Consider the following 19030-nt stretch of genomic DNA (forward strand, 5'->3'; position numbering starts at 1 on the left):
AAGCCCTGGAGGTGCCTCTCCTAGCAAAGCAGCAGGTCAGGGGCGGAGGGAGCAGGAAGCCGATGTAAACACCGGAGGAAAGAAAGGGGGCATCTTTGTCCTGGCCTCAGAATCTCAGAGGAAAAACAGCTAAAGGGTCTGCCGAAATTCCTTTACTGCTTTGCATACCCTGACACTTCAGCAAAGTCACCACCACCTGCTGGGAAATGTTCGGTGAAAGTCACAGTTCATTTGAAAAAGAAAAAAAAAAAAAAAAAAAAACCAGAAACAAAAAGCGCCTGGGTGGCTCAGTGGGCTAAGCCACTGACTCAGGTCGTGATCTCGTGGTTTGAGCCCCAGAGATTGGCTCTGGGCTGACAGCTCAGAGCCTGGAGCCTGCTTGGGATTCGGTGTCGCCCTCTCTCTCTGACCCTCTTCCGCCTGCATTTTCTCTCTCTCTCAAAAATAAATAAACATTAAAAAAAATTTTTTTTTTCAAAGACAAAGTGATTTTAAAGTCTGGGGGAGAGATGGCAGGATTAAGCATTTAAAGGCTGCGCCATTCTGGGGAGGGCCCACTCCCCCCTCCCCTCCCCCCCAGGTCCCAGCCCCTGCCAGCCTCGGAGGGATCCAAGGGGATCCTGCTGCCCCCTCCCGCAGGACGACAGGGTCTTACACAGAGGGAGGGATGTGAAAACCGGTTCGGTTCGAAGCAGGCAACAGCCTCCTCCCCATCCAGGGGAAAGCTCTCTAGAGGCAGGAGCGCTCTCTGGGTCGGGGCCAAGGCCAAGGCCAACGCCCTGAGCTCAGCTCAGCAGCGCTCACCGGGCACCCCCTCGCTGCACTCACCGTCCACTGCTCCCCCGAAAGTTCAAACACAAACGCACTGCTCCGTTTGTCTCTCTCCTTGGAAAGCAAACTCTGCCTGGTGAGAGAGTTCCTTTCGATCTTTTCCAGAAGCCTCACGCTGGTGTCTACGAAGCCATTCTTGCAGTACACAGCCTGGGGGATGCCTTTCCTCCTGCACTCGGCCACGAAATTCCACTCTTCCTTTATCCTAGACGGGCAGCAGAAGCCACAGTCACTCTCCTGGGGAACCGCCCTCACCTCCCTGGAGCAGAGGGCAGGTCAGCCTGGAGCTGACACAGTCCCTCCCCGGCCGAGGCCCCAGCCCCCAGCCCCCAGCCTAGGGGACTTAAGCACCTACCCAACCCTCAGTCCTCCCAGCTGAGCCTCCTCCCTCATTTCCTCTGCTGCGGGAACATAGGGGGACCTTAAACCCTCAGAGGGTTTTCGTTTTGTTGTTTTTTTTTTTTAACGCAGGGCGAAAAGAACATGCTGATCTTTCAAGGCCATCTGATTTGAACTACACAGGCAGCCCCGGTTCTCCAGATACCTGACAGGCTTTGACAACTCTGTAGAGACCAAGGTGAACTTGTAGAAAACCGACAGCAACACAAATACTTCCCGAGACGGCGGGCACACAAATCGATTCTGTCCGGTGGACGGACGGCCCTCCTCCACCTCTGGAGACAGTCTGTTCCGGGCGCGGGTGGGTTTCAATTTTCCTGCCACCTAAATGTGTGTGTCCTCTGGGCTCCCCTTGGACCCAGACTAAATGCGATGTGCAGCCCCCATTGGATGAGCGAGCAGGGAAACCACGGGCAAAGCCGCGGGGACGGCGCAGAACTGGCAAAAGAGCCCTGACTCGGGGCTGGGGCCTTGCAAACTGGCCTCGCTTCGACCCTCACTCCCTTCGGGGCTAAACCCAGCCCTCCAAGACTCAAGGACTTTCTGCAGGGGCTCTCTCTCTCCTCAGTGTTTCGCTTTGGGAGACCATTCCCATCAGCGCATGAGCACGCGGTTACCTCTCCCAGCTTAAAGGGCACCCCCCCTCCACCCCCGCAACCTCACGTCTCCCATGGGGCCCGCTTCTCTGCTCCACCTTACAGTCAACCCTACGAGAGACCTGTGCTGGCTCGCACCCACAATCCTTCTTTCCCACCCCACCCCACCCCCGTTCTCTGTTGAACCCCCTTCACTCACCATCACGGTTCTTTAGAAACTATTCCCAAGGTCATCATGACCTCCATTTTGCCAGACCCAGCGGTCAAATTCAGTCCTCATCTTCGCGGACCCATCTGCAACATTTGACACAGCCCTTCCTCCCCCGTGAAGCCTGACTGTCACTTGGCTCCCAGGACCCCTCTCTCTGCTGACTCCACTCCTGCCTCTCCAGCGACTGGGCTGCCTCCCCCCGCCCCCCATCTCTTCCCAACCTCCAAATCCCCAAGGGCCCAACACCCAGCCCTCGGGCCTCTTCTCGTGTCTCTCTACACTCATTCTTTGGCTGTCTTTCGGTCTTATGGCTTTAAATATATCTGTATGCTATTGATGATCAGTTCTGTTTCTCTAGCCAAGACTTCCTCGCTGAATCCAGCCTCTTTGCCTCCCCTGGAGCTTCACCTGAATGTCTAAAAGGCGTCCCGCAAACAACATGTTCCAGACCAAACTCCCGATCCTCACCCTAAAACCTGCCTCTGCCCCATTCAAGCCGTAAAAGCCTTCCAGAGGCTCTGGCTACAAACCTCAGGCTCATCATTGGCTCTGTGCTTTTTTCACACCTCGTAGCAAATCCTTCGAGGGATGTGATCGGTTCTACGAGAATCCGCACGCCTCACCACCGTCCCTGCTTCCATTCTTGCCCTTGTCCCCATCATCTCCTTGCAGACACCACTGTTGTCCCCCCTACGGGCCAAATGCACCCAGCGGTTCGAGTAAGCCCATCACAAGGTCCCCGATTCCTCATCTCACACAGCAAAGCAATGTCCTCCCGCACCGACAAGGCCCTGCAGGTCCGTGCCGTCGCCTTGCCTGTCTGGCCACATCCACGACTGCACAGTCACTTGCTTTTTCTGGCCCGCACGCTGGCCCCCTTGCTCTCCCTTGAACACCCACGCCAACGCATGCCTCAGTATTCACATTGCTGTTGTGTCTGCCTGGAACGTTCGTTCCTGGATTTCTGCAGAGCTGGACCCCCAGGTTTCTGTGCAGACTTTTCGGCCTTTCAAAACCACTTTGGGTAGCACTGGAGTTTCCAACTTGCCATTCAGCTGGGAGAAAGGGGAGTGTTTGAGAAAAGTATTTCGCCGATGGCCCTGGCTGGCCCAGCTGCCACCCTACCCCGGGTCCTAGTCACTGAGCTGAGCTGAGGATAAGCACTCAGCAACCAAGTAGGTAGGGCTTCGGGTTCTACAAAGAAGTCTATACATAATGCAATAAAAGCAACAAACTTAAAAATACCAGCACGTGGAGAGAGATGAATTTAATCCTGGGGGAAAGTGATGGGATTGGCTTGGCATCGTTACCTTTCATGATTAGCTCTTCTGTATAATGTAAATATTTTAATACCTGTGATAAAAAGAAATGCAAATACCTGCCCACAGATCTAGATCTGATTGTAGCAGTCAGGGATGTGGGGCAGACCCTGGGTCTAAGACATGCTCCGTGAACGAATAGAAGAAATCGCCCGAATTGTCAACGAGCAACAGTACAGCCATCGCCAGGTCTTGGGTCCACCAAGTACTTTTCAGGCTAATGCCTCCAGCTTTTCTACCCTCATTTCTTAGACCAAACCTGAAGGGATGCCCTTCCAATGTAATGAAATGATGCCCGTTAAGCCCTACAGAATACACCCTTCCTATATTACACATTACAAACCGACGCAAGTAGCTCACATATCTTGGTACAGCCAACATAAAAAGGAGAAAAAAAGGATATCGGACAGATTTCATTAAAAATAATCATTTACCACGGGGTGCCTGGGTGGCTCAGTCGGTTAAGCATCCAGCTCTTGATTTCAGCTCAGGTCATGATCTCATGGTTTGTGAGTTCCAGCCCCGTGTCGGGCTCTGTGCTGACAGTGGGGAGCCTGCTTGGGACTCTCTCTCTCTCTTTCTCTCTCTCTGTTCCTCCCCTGCTTGTGTGCGCGCTCTCTCTCTCTCTCTCACTCTCAAAATAAATAAACAGACTTTAAAAAGTAAGCATATACCAAATGTTTTTTGGATTTCTTTTCTTTTTTAATTTTTTTAAAATGTTTATTTATCTTTGAGAGAGAAAGAGAGAGATAATGCAAGCAGGGGAAGGGCAGAGAGAGAGAGGGAGACACAGAATCCAAAACAGGCTCCAGGCTCCGAGCCGTCAGCACAGAGCCCGACGCAGGGCTCGAACCCACGAACCGTGAGATCATGGCCTGACCCAAAGTCGGACACTTAACTGACTGAGCCACCCAGGTGCCCCATTTGGACTTCTTTTTAAATATTTTATGTCTCATTCCTTCCAAAACCTCATAAGAATATGAGCCCTTGTTTAGTGAGAGTCAAGGTGAACATATAAACTTTTTTTAATTCCATTCCCTTCCTTGAGAGTAATTCAAATAAGTAAGCTGTCTAGCATAATGTATAGAGTTGTCGAATCACTACGTCATACACCTGAAGCTACTGTGACATAGCATGCCAGTTACACTTCAATAATAATAAAAAAAAAATCCGATGAGGAAAAAAGATCAAATGAGATCAATAAACTGTCATTGTGTTTACACTTTATCACCCATATAATTGAATAACCTTCCCCTTGAATCAATTTTTTTCAGATTTTTTTTTTAATTTTTTTTTCAACGTTTATTTATTTTTGGGACAGAGAGACAGAGCATGAACGGGGGAGGGGCAGAGAGAGAGAGGGAGACACAGAATCGGAAACAGGCTCCAGGCTCCGAGCCATCAGCCCAGAGCCCGACGCGGGGCTCGAACTCACGGACCGTGAAATCGTACACCTGGCTGAAGTCGGACGCTTAACCGACTGCGCCACCCAGGCGCCCCCAATTTTAATAGAACGTCAAATATGAGCCAAACACGTAAAACAATGCCCTTAGGGTCCTACTAATTAAATCGATCACGTGCAAACAAAACGTTGCAAGGAGCCTCGTTGGAAGAGGAAATCATCCCTTGGACCCTGACAGCGACTTTCTCTCTTTCTCTCTTTCTCTCCATCAGTGATTGGATTTCATTCAGGTAGGGATATTCTGTATTATGTCTCTACTTATAACTGCTAAGTTTTGATACATGCTTCATGGAACAAATACAGTCTTACAAAATAAAGTACCATGAAGGGAGGTCACAGAGCAAGCCGCAGGGTTTGGCCTGTTTTCGTGAAATTAAATTAACCAGATAATTGCCTCTTACGATAAGGCATTCATCAGTTTTTCGACGAGTTAATGTCCCCGCAGGAAACAGATCTTGAGAGACTCAAGATTAACCTTCAGATAGTATTAATAATCACAGTATGAATCATATGATGGAAACTCAGCTACCTGCATAAAAAGGTCAATTTACTACCTGTTTTGCAGGTCTTGGGAAACCAAGAAGCTTCCTCCTTGAACACCTAAGTTCCTCCCTCCACCATCACCACTTCCCCCTCACCTGCCCAGCCAGTTGGATGGCTCTTTTTCTTATCTTGAGCTAGAAAAGCCTAACAAATCCCTAAAAGGTTTTCTGTTCTTAGGACAAGATAGGACACAGCACAAGCCCAATGACCCCAAGCCCAATTCAAGGCCTACCTGGGGCACAAGAGATATGCGCACCTGTTCATGAAGGCATTTAGCACCACAATGAACGACGGAGTCCAAGAGGCAAACACCACTCCAAAGCAACTGGGAGAAGAGTCTGTGGACCCCAGCTCTCTGAAGATGGTTCCTGCTCCCTTAGAATCCTCGGGGGGGGGGGGGGTTACATCAGCTACAGATACTTTCCCCAAAACCCCCAGGGCTTGGGTCCCCATTCAGCAAGTTGTCCTACCCTAGGGTAACCCCAGATGCTAGGAGGGAGGAGAGGAACAGAGCTGAGAGTCACTCTGGGCTCACAGGCCCCTCGTGTAATTCGTGCTAGTGTAGATAATTCGTGCTAGTATAGATCGCTCAGACCCACTGATGCCTACTCTGAGGTTCCCGTTCTTAAATTCAAGATTCACATCATATTGGATACCCTCAGACGAGTGCAGGTGAAAAGAACATCCCAACTCTCTGGGATTACAGCACAATGCGGGGGAAGAGCTTGGCCAAATCCTCCCCTTACCAGCTGTATCAACTCGGGCAAAGTCACTCAGGCCCCAACCACCTCGTCTTCAGACTGGGGATAATGATATCCCCCTGGGACAGCGGTGAGGCTTACAGCCACAGCGGAATTATCAAGCATGGTCAGAACAGGTATTTGTTGCGTCCAAATAGTTCAGAAAAATGGAGAGCCCAGGATAGAGAGACATTGACCCCTTACGCATTTTGTGTTTTAGCTTCAAGCATAGAAATAGGTCACCAGCTGCCAACTTGAGACAGGGTCATGGGCCTCCCCCGAAAATGGGTCTGCCAGTCGGAGTCCCATTCCGCCTTTCTTAGGTAAGTCACATCCTTAACGCATCAGCCAGGAGCACCGGTTTGGGTTCCTCCGTAGGAAATAAAAAGTACAGACATGCAAATCCACCCACATGTGCAACCTTTCCAGCTTGTCATGTTCAGACTTGCGCAGTGCAGAGTCCATTGTGTGGCTCATATTTTTTGTAAATGTGGTTTTTCCCAAAGCCCTCGACTTAATTCCATACACAAGTAACTCTCTTTCCCTCAGACTTCATGAGTCGACACGAATAGTTAGTCCCATCACATCATCTCAATCGGAGTAAAAAATGCATTGATACAGGGACTCTTATGCAGCCTTCAGTTCAATAGGTGAGGGCTGAAATGGATGAAGGGGAGTGGCCTTGAGCTGCCCCGGGGCATGGTCACAGGGGCCGCCCGGGTGTGGAGAGCATCAGATGGCCTAGTGAGGCCAGCCTGGCAGCCTTTCACCAAGTTCCCTGTGTCGTCTTGGTGCCCAGTACAGCGCCTGGAAGGTATGTGGGTCCTTACGACACTGGGGGTGATTGTTAACAGGAATCGAACGTTCACTAGCCAGGCAACAGCGTGACAGCTCTGAGGTCCGTGAGCAAGAGTCACTGCCTGAGAAATCCCAGAAGAAAGGCATCCCCCTCCACTATGCTGCCTGCCAAGCCCCCGTGTCCCCGAGAAGCCACAGGCAAGTACAGAAAACACATACTTTTCCAAAGCGCTTTTCTCAAGCCTTTCCGCCTCCTTCTCCTGCCAGGCTTTGTGCTTCTTGACACGAGTTTCCCACAAGGCTCTGACGACAGAAATGTCGAATACGACCACTTTGTGTCCCATTTTGGGCGTGTGAAATTACCTATTTGAGAAACATACGTTATGTCAGCTTTGCACACACAGAGAGAAGAAAATAGCTGTAGCATGAACTTTAAAATGAAACATGAGGGGTGCCTGGGTGGCTCCGTCGGTTGAGCGTCCACCTCTGGATTTCAGCCCAGGTTATGATCCCAGGGTCATGGGATTGAGCCCCACATTGGATGTGGAGTCCGCTTGAGATTCCCTGTCTCTGTCTGTCTCTGTCTCTCTTGTCTCCCTCTGTCCCTCTCCCCCGTTCACACACACACACTCTCTCTAAAATTTAAAAAAAAAAAATTAATGAATGAATCAATTCTCTTAAGCAATGATGAAATGCCTGTTACTTCCAGGATGGCAGTTTGCTAATGTTCTTAAAGCCTGATCGTACTCTGGGGAAGTCAAGTTCAACATCACCCTTCAAGCATCTATTCTAGAAGTTCACACTTCTGCCCTTGCCTCTCAGCTGAATTGTGGGTTCCCAGAGCCCCCTGGGCATTCCTTCCTCAAGCCTCATGGTTCTGCCTTCTATTGAATTTCTAGCAACTAATCTTCCCACAGGTTGGAACATACTCAAAGGGAAGTTCGTGAGTTAATCAGAACACACACACACACACACACACACACACACAGCGTGTCGGCTGGCCAATAGCAGGGCTGTTGAATACTCTCTGCTCCAGTTCCAGACGCTTCTAAATGGCAGTCAGTGGGGATACAAAACCAAATATTTAATCTTCTGACTCAGCTGTGTCCTCGCCATAAACGGCCTGCCTGTCCGAGGGGGGGACGCAGCTTTCGTCTGTGCAGCCGAGCGCTGAGGAGCCGTAATTTCCGTCTAACGAGCTGAAAATGCTGGCTCCAATTTATTTCCGTCTTTCCCTTCATTTCTGGCATCTGGGACTGTCTTTGGTCTCCCTTAAAACTCTTTTACCTACAGGAGATTTCTGATTCAGGTGCAAACGGTACACGTCTTTGTACGGACATGTTTTCGGTTCTCTTGGGTAACTACGTGGGAGCAGCTTTTGGAGGGTCGTCTGATAACTGTGTGTTTAACCTTTTTAGGAACCACGGGACTCTTTTCCAAAGCAGCTTCATCATCTTATGACCCCAGCAGCCTTGCTTGGGGCTCCAGCGCCTCCACATCCTCTCCACACTCATTCTTCTGTTTTCTTCCATCAGAGCCGTCCCAGTGGATGGGAAGTGCTATCTAGTTGCTTTGATTTGCATTATACCTTCCTGGGTATTCAGATCCTTTGCCAATTTTTCAATTGGGCCATTTGTCTTTTTATTGTTGACTTGTCATAAATACTTCTTCATATATTCTAAACACAGGTCCTTCGTCACATAGATGATTTGCAAAACTTTTCTCCTGTGTTCGGAGTTGTTTTTTCACTTTCTCAATTCCATCCTTTTACTTTTAACCTAAGTACGTATACGGTTATATTTGATGTGAGATTTTATAGCTAGAATCTTTTGGTTTTGTTTTTTGTTTTTTGTTCGTAGGCTCCATACCCAATGTGGGGCTCGAACTCACAACCCTGAGAGCAAGAGTCGCATGCTCCACCGACTGAGCCAGCCAGGCTCCCCTGTAGACAGAATCTTGTCGGATCATTTATTTAGACACACTCCAACAGTGGCTTTTAATTGGTGTGTTTGGGCCATTTACATTTAATATAATGCCTGATACTTTGCGTTTAGGTCTACATTCGTTTATTACCCGATTTCTGCATGACCCCCTCCTTTGTTTTCCTCTTTATGCCTTGCTGCCTTCTTTTGTGTTTCACGCCTTCTAGTATTCAATTTCGCTTCTCTACTGTGTTTTTGACTATGTTTCTCTGTGTCCTTCCTCTTCGTTTTCATGGTTGCCCTCCGGAGGATCAACTCTGGCTTCACTTCTTATCTCGGTCTATCAGAAACAACATTTCACCACTGATAGTGAGCCATAGACACCTGACTCCCACCAAGGTTCCCCTAGGCTCTCTCGCCTTTGTGCTGCGGTTTTCCCAGGCACCGAACCTGTCAGTGTTCTATTTTTGGCTTCCAATCATGAATCTTACGTTAAAGAATGCACTAGGAGGACGCGAGCCCATCACGTCTACCCTGATATGTACCATATCTGTTGTTCCTCCCACATTCCTGTGGTCCCATGTCCCCTCAGACAGGGGATGTCTGCTGATAAATGTTCTGTCCTCCCCCATCTGAATATCTCGTTTTCACCTTTACCCTGAAGATTGTGTTGGCTGCCTCTGGAACCCTGAGATAATGCTTTTTCTTCAGCACCGTATAGACACTGTGCCTGTGTCTTCCGGCCTCCGTGGTTTCCCAGGAGAAACGTGCAATTGTTGGAACCATAATTCTCACCAAGGTGACACATCATCATTCTCTCACAACTTTTCTAGAGTTTTCCCTTGTCTTGGGTTTTCCTCGGTTTAATTATGATGAATCCGGGCATGGATTTCTTTGAGTTTATCCGGTGTGGGATTTGCCTTGCTCCTCTGGTCAGGAGGTTTGTTCTGTTGCCAAACCGGGGGATTTTCAGCCATTCTTTCTTCAACGATTTTCTTCTGCCCTGCCCTCTTTCTCCCCTCCTTCTGAGACTCCGGCAACACAAATATGAACCCTTTCACTACCATTTAGTGGATTCTTGAGGCTGTTCATTCTTTATAAATTTCTTTCCCCCTTTTTTCTCAGGTTGGTATTATCCAGCAACCCATCTTCAAACGTCCCACTCTTCCCTATATCATATCATCTCCAATTACGTTTATGAGCCTATCCAAGGAATATTTTCTTTCAGTGATGGCCTATTTTATTTCTCAAGGTTCCATTTGGTTCTCTATAGCTTCTGTGTCTTTGCTGATACTTCCTACCTCTCCATTCACACCAGAGGGCAGAGGGAGAGTACCCCAGAAAGGGCAAAACTTGGAAGGGCTTCAGACCTCGCTTTCGTTGTCGAAAGCAATGAAAGTGTTCTCCACCCTCTGGGGCCTGTAACTCCTCTGATCAGAATGGAAGGATCCCCTTTCTCCAAGCTTTGGGTGACCGAGGTCCTCTGCTATCAACCTTCCCTGTCTCTCCTGTTACCGCAGAATCCTTTGGGGGCTGAAACGTGACAGGATGGGGAAAAGAAGAACAGGGATTTGCACCCACTCTCTGAGCACTAGGAGTCCCCTTTTCTATTCCTGGAGCACGACTAGGAACCGTTGTGCCCAATTCTGGGCTCCAGGCTGCCTTGGGTCCAGGCTGCGGAACACTGGAGGGGAAAATGGGAAACACACCTCAGGTTCCTGGTACTTGGAATTCTGGGGTCTTCCTCTGATTCTCTTGCAACCAGTTACTTTTCAGAGTCTTCATATTCCATGTATTCCGTCTGGGTTTTATGGAGCTGCCTTTGGTGGGAGAGACACAGCAGAGTATGCCTAACTCCGTCTCACCCAGAACCAGAAACCGCTGCATTTAATTTGTCTTCTATCAGTTTCCTTACTGTCATCTTCAGGTCCGGAGTGCCTAAGCTACCAAGGGCTTAAGGTTTTGGTTTTTGACAAAAAAAAAAAAAAAAAAAAAAGTTTCCATTAAAACATGCAAGGCACCAGCCTACAAACAAGAGAGCAAAGGCCCCCTCCTGAAATGGAGAAAAATTCAAAGGAGAGAAAGAACCAGCTAGACTAATTGCTTTGAGGCGATCTCTACACATAAACCAAGTCTACACGGAAAAACAAAGCAAAAAGGGGGCGCCTGGGTGGCTCAGTCAGCTGAGCGTCCAACTTCGGCTCAGGTCATGCTCTCACAGTCTGTGAGTTCGAGCCCCGCGTTGGCCTCTGTGCTGACAGCTCCGAGCCTGGAGCCTGCTTCGGATTCTGCGCCTCCCTCTCTCTCCACTCCTTCCCCGCTCATGCCCTATCTCTGTCTCAAAACTAAAAAAAAAAAACATTAAAAAATACATTAAAAGCAAAGCAAAAACCAAAGTAAAGGGGACTTTCTGAGCAGCGTGGACAGCCCAGGCAGTCAAGGGTACTTCAAGCTGAAGGACAGCGTGTGTGCTCTAGATCAACCAGCCGTGACTCGGCCTCTATTGCTGAGTGTCTGTCATTTTCTTAGACCAGCAAATCCTTGGGGAGTAGCCAGATCTGTACCTTAATTGCCCATGCATTAAAACACAAAACCAAAAACCATTGCTCATTAGTTTCCATGCATTCATTTGGAGAAATATGATTCAAGTTTGCGTCTTAGAGGAATGGTCTCTTCTTGATCCTTTGGGTTCTATTTTTAAATGGTTGTAAATCAGTGTTAGTGTCAGTGTTTTGGTGGGAAAGAGTATATCCTGTCTGCCATCCAACCACGTTCCCCATTTCCCCTGTGTCTTGCAAAGCAGTGAAGGAGGTTCTAGTCTTCAGTGAAGAGGGTTTTGAATGTGCCAGGATTTTAAGTCAAGGTCTTGCCGGTGAGACGTTCTGTTTGCAAACGTGTGTGACAAAATGTGGAAGCTCTAAGAACAGTAAGAGATGACCACATTCGCTAGGGGTCTACACATAATGTGAAATCCAGGGAAGCTAAGAAATACCAATGCCTGAAGGCCGTGTCCAGCCCAGCCCCTGGTGTCCTGTGCGGGCCAGGGCAGCACGGAAGCCTCCCTAAACAACCGGTCAGGTTCAAAGTTAACCCTTCAGAGAGTAGCTCTACGGATGTGTGCTAGATCCGAGAAGCGGTTTTACAACAAAGCCCATGAGTCATTGAAGGACAGGTAGGAGACCCATCCAGGGAAAAAGCCACTTTGGGGCAAGCAGAAAGCAGGCAGATGTCAGGGACCCATGCAGGTGACAGTCACTCAAGAGGTTCAGGAAAGAGAGCCGGTCTCAGGAAAGAGAGACAAAGCTAATCTCTTCTTTGTAGCATGAGTTCTAGTCAACACAACCTTTCCTGCAAATACGTAAAATGTAATTTCCTGAGCATTAACTTTCTCCAGAACTATAGAAATAGCACCATGGTAGACTCTACCAAAGCTGGAGTACAGAGAAAAATTCACCTCTACAGGATCCAGTCTGAGAGACCCTCGTTTCAAAGAAAGCAATATCCTCCTAGAGAAAACTCCACGTCCGAGTAGACTGTCCTGAGGCACCGTAAGAAACGCAGGGCTTTAGGGCGAGCCCTCACTGAGTTTTACAGCAAAGATTCACGAATCCAAGAAGACGCCTGATCCCAGTTCCCTGCTGGAGATCTGGCTTTGCACGGTTACAGCAGAATCATAAGGGAACACAGATCCCTAGATTTGGGCTACAAGGTCCGCAGCCACAGGGCATCTTCCCGACAAGAAACCACATGGGACTAGAAGAGAGCAGAGGATAAGCATGACGTCACTCATGGCAACAGAAAGGACACTGGGACAGAGTGTCGTCAGGCTCATTTGTGTACCTCTCTTGGTGTCCCGGGTCCTGAGCGAAAACGTCAACAATTAGAGACTCTCCAAGTTTGGATTCCTAGTGGAAAGGAAAATTCCTCCTGGAAAAATCTTTCACTTTACTCTAGGGGTCAGCAAACCTTTTCAGGAAAGGGCAAGAGAGTAAATGCTGTAGGCTTCACGGGCCAACCGGCAAAATGGAAGATATTATATAGGCGCTTACATAACAAAAGACAAAGCTCCTGGCCTGCCCCTCCCTGCTGACTTGGCCGTGGGCTCGCCCCAGCCTTGAGCTTGCCTCCGTGTTTTGTGATCAGTTGCCACCTGCTGGAGACATACTCAGGACAAGAGCCACTGGCCCAAGAGGGAAAGGCCCCGGCAGGCCAGCACGCGGAAGGACGGGGAACGGGGACCTGCTGTGCTCAGTTTCCCTCCTGGCCCCTGTGACGCCCAGATGCTGGTCTGTCCTTCTCTCCTCTGTGTCAGCTCAGGTTGGGTAGCTGGCTGGAGGCTAGGAGGACTTGCTAAGTCACCAGCCCCTGAGCAGAGATTCCATGCTTGGTGCCTGGCATTTGCAACTACAGCGAAATCTCCAACATGTAGGTGGCAACCAGCGTGGGCTTCGGGCAGCCGCGAGATACAGCGGGCCAGGCAGACAGGCACTGAGAATGAAGGGGAATAGGGGGAGGCAGGGGGCGGGGGGGGGGGTCTCCAGCTCGGTCTCCATGGCTCGCAGCACCAGCCCCCTCCAGCAGTGTCCGAACGCCATACAAAAACGTGTGCCAGCCCTGTTTGTGCTTCTCGGCTTCGGTGAACAATAAAATGTATTTTGTTTTGTGGATGTGATGGCTTGCAATTGTACCCACAAATTCCTTGACACTCTTTCCTTTAGAAGGGTGGAGCTCGGGGCGCCTGGGTGGCTCAGTCGGTTGAGCGTCCGACTTCAGCTCAGGTCACGATCTCGAGGTCTGTGAGTTTGAGCCCCGCGTCGGGCTCTGGACCGACAGCTCGGAGCCTGGGGCCTGCTTCAGATTCTGTGTCTCCCTGTCTCTCTGCCTCTCCCCTGCTTGTGTTCTGTCTCAGTCTCTGTCTCTCTCTCAAAAATAAAAAATAAACATGAAAAAAATATTTTAAAGGGTAGGGCTTGGGGACCCTGGGTGGCTCAGTCCATCTGACTGTTGATCTCAGCTCAGGTCGTGATCTCATGGTTCGTGAGTTCAAGCCGCATATCGGGCTCTGCACTGATAGCATGGAGCCTGCTTGGGATTCTTTCTCTCTCTCTCTGCCCCTCCCCTGCTTGCACTCCCTCTTGCTCTCTAAAAAGGGGGGTAGAATTTCATTCCTCCCCCCACCCCCCGAGCGTGGGTTGGATTGTGACTCATTTCTAATGAATAAAATGTGGTCAAAGGGATGGCGTGCAGCTTCTGAGACTAAGTCCCACCAGGCACTGCTCTCTCTCTCTCTTGGGTCACGCGCTCTGGGGGAAGTCAGCCGCCATGTCATGAGGATGTTGAAGCGGCTGAATAGAGAAGCTTCCTACAGGAAGAAGTAGAAGCCCCCTGCCAGCAGCCATGTGAGCAGAAGCTGTCTAAAAGCAGGTCCACCAGCCCCAGTTGAGCCATCAGATAGCAGCAGCCCCAGAAGACATCTTAAGTGCAACTTCACGACAGACCCTGAGCCAGGACCGCTCAGCTAAGCCATTCCTGACCCTCGGAGAGAGAGATAATACGTTTTTTGTACTAAGCTGTTAAGTGTCGGGGCGATTTCTTATACGGCGATAAATAACGAATACAGCGGACAGTGAAATAAGAGCCACTTAAAAGAACCGGTCTCAATCTACAGCAACCTCTAGGGCCTGGATCGCACCGCTTCCTTGACATATCCACCTGGATGTCTCCCACATTTCTCGAAGAAACACAACTCCTTTCCAGAGTTACTCACTCGGAATCTATCCGTCCCCAGCCACCTTAATTCCTCACCTTGACTCCACCGTTACCTGGAGGTCACTCCTTTACGCCTTCTGTGTCCTCACCCCTCCCGCCATGTGGGCATGAACTCATACGCAAACACACACATTCATTCACGCATCCGATCTATCACCCAAGTCTTAGAGGGCAGGCATTTCTCACCACCGATTAGTGTCACAGCTGGCCCCGGTTGTGCAAAAGCCTTACAGCTGGTGCCCCGACTTCCCACTCACCCACGTCCAATCCATTTGTCACCCAACAGCGAGAGCCATTTTCCGACGAGGGTGAGATCACGCGGCCACCTGGCTCAAGTGCTCCAGAGACTTCCCTTTCGGATGAAGGGACATCCCAGCCCCTCACAGGGCCCTGGCATGTCCACCCTTGACTGCTCTCCTCCTCAGTGCCTCGGCCTGGACCCCTTCCCTCATCCACGGGGCTCCCCTGCACCCCATACCCTGAACTCAGTGTTCTCTCCTTGGCATGGCCTCTTCCTCTAAGCCAGAGCCCCCTGTTACTTTCTCCCTCAGACTGTTGCTTGTTTACCTCACAGCACACAAGGCAAGTTGAGTTGCCCGCTGGTTGGTTGAATTTCGCTTTGTCCGTAGACCGCGCTGAGAAGGGCCCCGGTTTGCTGACGGGAGCAGCCCCCGGAGAGGCCCCAGAGGTGGGCTCCAAGTCAGGCGCGTGCCCCGAGAGGTCACCGGGTGAATGATGGTAGCCCTGGAGGGGGGGTGCAGCCAGGGTCCGGCTCCTTGACCTCAACACAGAAACCCTGCATATTGGGCCAGTTCCTTTGCTGTGCGTTTCTGTCCTTTGATTCCTGGGAACCCCAAGTAACTGACGTTTGGGGGCGCTTGTCAAATGCAGAAGGGTGAATGTCCCTGCGTCAGAGCTCTCCCCCTGGAGAGGGGAACAGAGGCTCAGAGAGACGGATTTCAGCACGGCGTGGGGATTTGACAAGGGTGGCTGGATAGACGCTGTGGAGGCGGGTTAGGAGGGAGACCCTCAAGTGTGTGTGGAGAGTGGGGCTTGGGGAAGCGCCACGGGACCCTGAGGAAGGGGAAGGGGACTATCCGTGCAGGTTTGCTTGAGTAATTGTCCACGCTCCCTCTGCAAGCCAGGCACATGAGAATCACTTCGCAGAACCACCCACCGTCCGAGCCAGAGGGCATGACTGGAAAAAACACGTCCGCTAGCACCAGAGCACGAGTCCCCACTCAGAAGACATATGCCAGCGTTCCAGGCGGGAGGGGGGTACTTTCTGGTCACCTAGTCCTCTCCCTTCTTGTCAAACAGCAGTCTGGACAGAGAGGGGGCAGGGGGTTGGGTAGAGGGCTCACATCTCTGAGAATCTAAGGTGCAGAGGCCCCGGGGGAAGAGACCCTGCACAGCCCACAGTGCAGGTGCCCAGCCATTCCGGGTGCCAGGCTGGGGGAGGGACAGCGGCAAGTGCGGGGAGGTGGGGAGACAGGGACAGAGCTGAGGTCAGGAGGTCACCTGAACAGCCATGGGGAGAGGGGCCCGGCCCCTCACCCCGACCTACTCTTCAGAACCCCCGGGCCCCCTCTTTCCCTTGGGCAGACCAGCTCCAGACCCTCCACAGCATTCTTCCCAGTGTATCTACCTCGGGAAGAAGACACCCACCTCGGCCTCACCGGAGCTCAGGGAACAGCCACAACCAGTGGGAATTCTTGGCGACCCCAACGCACAGAAGAGGCGGTAACGTGGCCAACAAGGGGCTTCAGCGTCGCACAAATCCTGTTCTAGCCTCATGTAAGACCGCTGCCTGGACCCCAGAGCTGGCACCCAGAGTGAGTTTTCGGCTAGAAACAGTAGGGTTATGAAGGGCTAAGTGCTCAAGTGAGGTCAGTACCGTCAGGATAGTTCAGCCAAATTCTGAATTAAATGACATCTTACGTCACAGGTTCAGAGTTTCCCTGGGAGCACCCATTGCTTTCCTGGTAACTTGTTAAACCAGAAAATCCAAGCAGGGAGGCAGAGGCCACCGGGCATGGGATTAAGAGGAGTCAGCCTGCTTGGGCTGGAGTCCCGCCTCCTCCATTTATGGCTGTGCGCCCCTGAGACAGTCACCTAACCCCTCTGCGCCCCGGTGTACTTCTCTGAACGTGGGTTGACAGGGGCACCCAGCTCACGGGACTGGCGACTGGAGCGCGTGTGATCATTTCAGTCAAGTGCGTAAGAGAGTATTTGGCACCCAGTAAAGCTCCAAAAATGTCAGTGATTTAAAGGAAAAAAAGAGAAGAGTTGAAGACGGACATCATCACTTATGAAACGTAAGACACAAACCAGGGGTCCGTGAGCACCCTTGGATTCTTGTGCCCGGGGCATGGTCAGCGGAGGTTTTCTGGGAGACGGCCCCAGGCCCTGAGTTTCCGGAGAGGATTTGGTGGAGAAGAGCCGCCAGCACAGCTGAGCCGCTCACAAAGCCAGATGGTTTTCCTCTGGGTCTCCGATCCCCTTCCCACCCTCGCCCTCTCTCTCTGGAGAGCGGGGAGACAATCCCCAGAAGGAAAGTGTCCCCCCCCCGCCCCCAGATGTCAATCATCCCTTTCAGGGCACCGAAGGCAAAAACAAAGTTGATTTATCTCCCCCTAGACAGCACTTTGGACCGGAACATTTTGAGCTCAGCCGCGGGCACCAGGGCAGTTTCCTGGGAAAGACTCACAAACCAGGAGCAGGAATCTTGGGGACCCCCCGCCACAGCGGCAGCCTTTCTGGGCACCACCCACCTCTGCCACAGTCTCTCCTTCTCCATTCAGTTCCATTTCTTGCCCTAAAACGCAGATAAATTGCTAATCCACCCCCCCCCACACACACACCATATTCCACTGGGGATGTTTGCCAGGGTCCTGCCATGCACGGCACAGTGGGAAAGATATAAACAAGGAGGCACTGCCCCCCAGCCTCCCACCAGCAGGTGCACAAGCCCCCTCGTTCCCATTTCCCCCCACGTCCCCACGCCCACGACGGCCACCTACCCGTGAGAGCGCCGCAGTCCCGGCCCCTGCCCGCTGCCTGCCAGGTGGAATCCGGGCTGTGGAGTATTGTTGACACCCACAGCAGCCACACACACTGGAGCCTCCGGCCTGTGCGCTAACGGGCTATATTTGTCAGTCGAGAATATGATCTGTAGGACATGTGCTGATAAACTATCTATCTATTCTATGTGACTCAGCCCGGCATGAGACAAAACACAGTTCAGAGGGGAGGGCTTGGCCCAGAGCAAACGACGAGCCGGCCAATTCGAGCCCTGTAACCCAGGATTACCGCGCCTCCCGTACAGACCGCACGGCCTTTTGTACGCTAGCCATCCTGGAGTGCATCGAGCCCAACGGGCCAGAGAAACAGGGAAGGGGCCCCGTGCTCTCAGCACTCCAAGCTAAGAACCGAACAAAACGGGGGATCAGAAAGGGATAGGACCCAGGGAAGGTAAAACTGTTTTCCGTGTTTGAAGCCACAGACATCAGAGATCTGGATTTCCCCTTTTTTTCTTTTAAATTTCCTAAAACAGGGGTGCCTCGGTGGCTCAGTCGGTTAAGCGCCCGAGTCTTGGTTTCGGCTCAGGTCATGATCGTACGATTCGTGAGTTCAAGCCCCGTGTTGGGCTCCACGTTGATGGTGTGGAGCCTGCTTGGGATTCTCTCTCTCTCTCTCTCTCTCTCTCTCTCTCTCTCTCCCTCTCTTTCTGCCCCTCCCCTGCTAGTGCACTCTCTCTCTCTCTCTCAAAATAAATAAATAAACTTAAAAAAATAAATCAATAAATTTCCTAAAACATATGTGAATTTGGGTTCTCTTTGGTGATCTTACTAATTGGACAAAGATGCTTTGCTAAGAACCAACACTGTGACAATTCAGTTCATCAGAAATTGCTCTCACCTCACTGCATCCCCCACCCCCACATCCCCCCGCCCAGCCTCTACCCCTGCCTGTTCCAAGAGGTCCATATAACCCCCACTTCATGGCCACAGACTCCTCATACACTTTCATCCGAAACAGAAAAACACCTTTTGCCTACTATAGACAAGATAACTCTAATTACAAAATAGTTGGGTTTTGAAAGGACTATTTTCTGTGTGCAACATCTTCTATTTGTTGGCACTTATAATTAAATTATCATTTTATTGGGGTGCCTGGGTGGCTTAGTCGGTTAAGGGTCCGACTTCAGCTCAGGTCACGATCTCACAGTTCGTGAGTTTGAGCCCCTCATCAGACTCTGTGCTGACAGCTCAGAGCCTGGAGCCTGTTTCGGATTCTGTGTCTCCCTCTCTCTGCCCCTCCCCTGCTCACACCCTGTCTCTCTCTCAAAAACAAATAAACATTAGGGGTGCCTGGGTGGCGCAGTCCGTTAAGCGTCCGACTTCAGCCAGGTCACGATCTCGCGGTCCGTGAGTTCGA

General features: G+C 50.9%; 1 protein-coding gene across 2 annotated transcripts in view; it reads right to left on the reverse strand.

The window, feature by feature from the left end:
- LRRC2 (leucine rich repeat containing 2) overlaps window positions 1–17740 on the reverse strand; it is a 35969-nt gene extending 18229 nt beyond the window's left edge. The window contains exons 1-3 of one of the 2 annotated variants that reach the window (XM_043587236.1): window positions 17614–17740; window positions 7119–7262; window positions 829–1036 (exon numbers count right to left, since the gene is read on the reverse strand). In XM_043587236.1, the coding sequence (XP_043443171.1) occupies window positions 829–1036; window positions 7119–7243 (333 nt within the window). In that variant the 5' untranslated portion in view covers window positions 7244–7262; window positions 17614–17740. Of the gene's footprint in view, window positions 1–828; window positions 1037–7118; window positions 7263–16258; window positions 16598–17613 lie in introns of those variants that run through there. The other variant, XM_043587237.1, reaches the window with a different exon arrangement.
- Window positions 17741–19030: the final 1290 nt, after the last annotated feature.

Source organism: Prionailurus bengalensis, chromosome A2, assembly GCF_016509475.1.
Source record: "Prionailurus bengalensis isolate Pbe53 chromosome A2, Fcat_Pben_1.1_paternal_pri, whole genome shotgun sequence".
NCBI lineage: Eukaryota > Metazoa > Chordata > Mammalia > Carnivora > Felidae > Prionailurus > Prionailurus bengalensis.